Genomic DNA, 3,333 nt, shown 5'->3' with positions numbered 1-3,333 from the left:
GTTAGCTAACTGGGTTAATGAGAGGGACCCACCCCAAGAAGTGCTGGCAGATGAAGCTATGGGAATTCTGAAGAGAGGTGAAGGCAAGAGAGTACAGGATCGGACCTAGGATCAGATACCAAACATTTCATATAAGTAACAGGGAGATTGAATAACCAAGGGTGGTAGTATCCAAGAAAATTAGGGAGGAGAAGATTCTAGAGGAGATAGTTGTGTCTGGTCCTGCAAGGACAGAGTAGAAAAGTCAACTGAGAAGCAGCCATGGGGCCTGTTGTTGTGTGTGCCATTGGGAGAGTAACTGTAATGGACTGGTGGGTGGAAGCAAGCAGACTACAGTGGGTGAGTAGGCATGGAGGTGGTCTATGTTGGAGGTGCAGAAAGATGACAAGGATCAAGTCTTTGCAGGGCTTGTTTTGGATGGAAGACTAGACCAGGCCTCTAAGCTGAGGAGGATGAGAAGTTTGAACCTAAAGGGATAGGATAGCTAAAAAAGGAACCCTAGTAAAGTGAAGGTGTCCCACTTCCATTCCTGGGCCTGACAAAAGTCACCAGAGAGCTGGGTTCAGGTTGCAATACTTTAATGTAAGACACTGAAGAGGAGACTGAGAGGTGGTGGTTGGGATGAGCAGAGTGTGGGTGATGAGGCACATCTAGTGGCCCAGCATGGGACATAGTTAGGCTTTCTTATCTTCATTGGCTCGTGATATCACTGGTACCAGGGATTATGTCTTCCACAGCACTCATAAGTTTTTCAATTATTTTATCCAATTTTTTTTCTATTGCCTGGTTTAATTTAGTCAGTTTTCCCTCTGTGGTGGTTTCTGTAATTTAAAGATAGAAATGTCCAGTTAGGGCAGGTTCTCTGTTCACACCTCCATGACCCCCACCCCACCCCAGGAAAAGCTTCTTGCAGTGCTGGCAGTTAGTGGATCATTTAAAATTTGTCCTTATAGGACTTTTTTTCCTCTCTAGAGATGCCTTATAACTACACAAGTTACTGCCTGCTCTGTCCTCTGCTTACCACCTCCCCAGATATTTCCCCTCTTCTCCAGCTCATACCAGCTGAGGTGGTGGGTCCTGTGGTCTCTTCCAACTGAGATGCCCCAGTCTGGGCCTTTTGACTCTTAGATTTGGTACATTCTATCACCACATTATCTTTGGAAACCAGCTGTTCTCTGAAGATGGAAGAGTCCTTGGAAGAGTCCTTATTGGAAGTACTCTCCTTGCTGTTGTGACTGGTTGGAATGGACTGGGAAGCTGAAACCAAGAACATGCAGGGAGTTAGGGGCAGAGAAAGCTTCTGGGAGAAACAGTGTCCCCTTTGCATAGCAGGCAGGCCATTAGTGTTGTGTCATCCCCTAACTGATCTATAGGAGCATTCAGGTCCCATGCTGGCATCCGTATCCCTGAGCTCCTCAAAGGCACGGATTAGATTTCTAGTGTCAAGTTTAGGAATCGCACTTCCCCACACCCCCAGCAAATCTACCTTCTCAGTTAAGAGCCATTTGCAAATACCCTTCCCTTTGCTTGGCTTGTAGGAGGAGCTTATTAGCTTTGGTTCTTCCCTCTGAACTCCAAGTGTTTTTCTCCTTTAGCTTCTTAGACTTCTCCCTGGTTAATCTGGGAAGTTAGCTCAAGATTAAACCGTGTTTATAGTTAATCTACAAAACTGAACCCTGCAATTTTTAAGATTTTTGGGCTGTGTGTGCAGTGCCTATAGCTGATGAGGCCTCTTGTCTCAGGGTGAGGAAACATTTTACCTGCCAACATTTGGGTGTCAGGTGCTGTTTCCATTCCAATTTCCAATGATTACATAGCATGAGTGCTGTTCAAAAGGTTCCTGGCCCCCAGATCTATGGCCAATTAGTGCAGCAGGAAAGATTAAGGCCAACAGCAGGAGGGACTGTCTGCTCACTTCTTCCTAGCATCATTTACTTTCTAGTTTTTTTTTTTATTTTATCACCAACAACCAAGGGATACTCTCATGATACTTACTGGCAGATGTGTGCTGAGTCTTCATGTGGATTTCATCTTCAGACCCTGAGGACAGAAGAGGTTACAGTCTCTAGAGATCTCAAGACTGTTAACATGTGAACTGGTCTTTTGTAGTACCCCATTGCAGCTCCCTCAACTTTCTTTGCTCTTTTTTGTTTGTTTGCTTTAGATAGAGTTTTTCTTGATAGTTGTGGTTGGCCTGGAACTTACATGACTCTCCTGCTTCTGCTTCCTCAGTGTTGGAAATGCAGGTGTGCACCACCATGCCCAGCTAGTCCCTTATTCAACTTTCATTAGCATTTCTAAAATACTATGTAATCTTTTCAGTATGTTTATTTTTTCTTCCTTCTCAAATGAAATTTCAATGATAGCAGAGGTCTTTATGTAAGCTGTTAGTGTACCCAAAGTCCCTGGAACTATATATAGTTCAGAATGAGTGCTACAGATAGCACTGGATGCAGTGTGTGTAGCTTGCTCTCATTGTACTAGGGAGAGGAGGAGATCTAAAGTAGTGATTTTGCTTGGGTTGTGGTGAACCAGCCTCTGGTGCTAGGATCTAACACAATCTCTGTTCACCTGTAGTCTACCCTGTTATGGGTCCAGTCTGGCCTCTGAACTCAGCCTTGGCTTTCTGGGTTGCTGGACTCAGGGGGTATATGTCTTCATGTTCACTTCCAGTGGTGGCTTTTTCATTCTATATCTTATCATCTCTCCATAAGGGTGGTGATGTTGCTCATCTGACAGCCCAATGCCCTCTAGGGGACTAAGGAGAGTGGGAAGGAAGGTGTACTCACCAGGCAGGACAGCAAGAGAGGCTGTGGCAAGGCTGGCAAACAGCAGGACAGTGAAGAATTTCATGGTGGCACTGGAGCAAGGTCAGCTTTCCCTAGGAAGCCGTGTAGAATGCTGGAGTAGCAGCCTGACTGGGGCTTTATTTATTTTGGGGGTAAGGATGGGCCGTGGGACAATAGGTTGGGGATTGGACCAGGAAGTAAGCCTGGCTTCCCTTTGGCTTCCCATTCTGACTACATTGGATTTTGGGAATTGGTATTTCTGGGAAATGAGTTAGCAGGAAAGTAAGGCCCCCAGCCTTCCCTTTGGCCTAGCCACCACCAAGGTGTGCCAGCCCCAGAAGCCATCCCTCTGTACCTGTGGGGTAACTTACTGAGTGGGCTCCCTTCCTTAATGTTACTCATTACTAGTATTATTTTATGTTTTCCCATCTGATTATTTAATTACTATCTGTCTCCTTCAGGAGAGTGACACTGCCATGATGCTGGGATTATACTTGTTTTTCTTTCCATGGTTTCTCTAGCACCCCTCTGGCAGCTGGCTTAC

At 45.5% G+C, this 3,333-nt stretch overlaps 1 protein-coding gene across 1 annotated transcript; it reads right to left on the bottom strand.

Moving 5' to 3' along the window:
* Positions 1-561: 561 nt before the first annotated feature.
* Positions 562-2,987, bottom strand: LOC114696539 (glycosylation-dependent cell adhesion molecule 1-like). The gene is made up of 4 exons (XM_037197309.1): positions 2,790-2,987; positions 1,996-2,040; positions 1,060-1,263; positions 562-821 (listed from the first exon to the last, which is right to left on the bottom strand). Exons 1-4 carry the CDS (start codon positions 2,851-2,853, stop codon positions 691-693), a joined length of 444 nt encoding a protein of 147 aa, XP_037053204.1. The 5' UTR covers positions 2,854-2,987; the 3' UTR covers positions 562-690.
* Positions 2,988-3,333: the final 346 nt, after the last annotated feature.

This window comes from Peromyscus leucopus, chromosome 20 (genome assembly GCF_004664715.2).
Source record: "Peromyscus leucopus breed LL Stock chromosome 20, UCI_PerLeu_2.1, whole genome shotgun sequence".
Taxonomy (NCBI): Eukaryota; Metazoa; Chordata; class Mammalia; order Rodentia; family Cricetidae; genus Peromyscus; species Peromyscus leucopus.
Note: the sequence above shows the minus strand (reverse complement) of the source record. Positions and strands in the feature narration are given on the sequence as shown.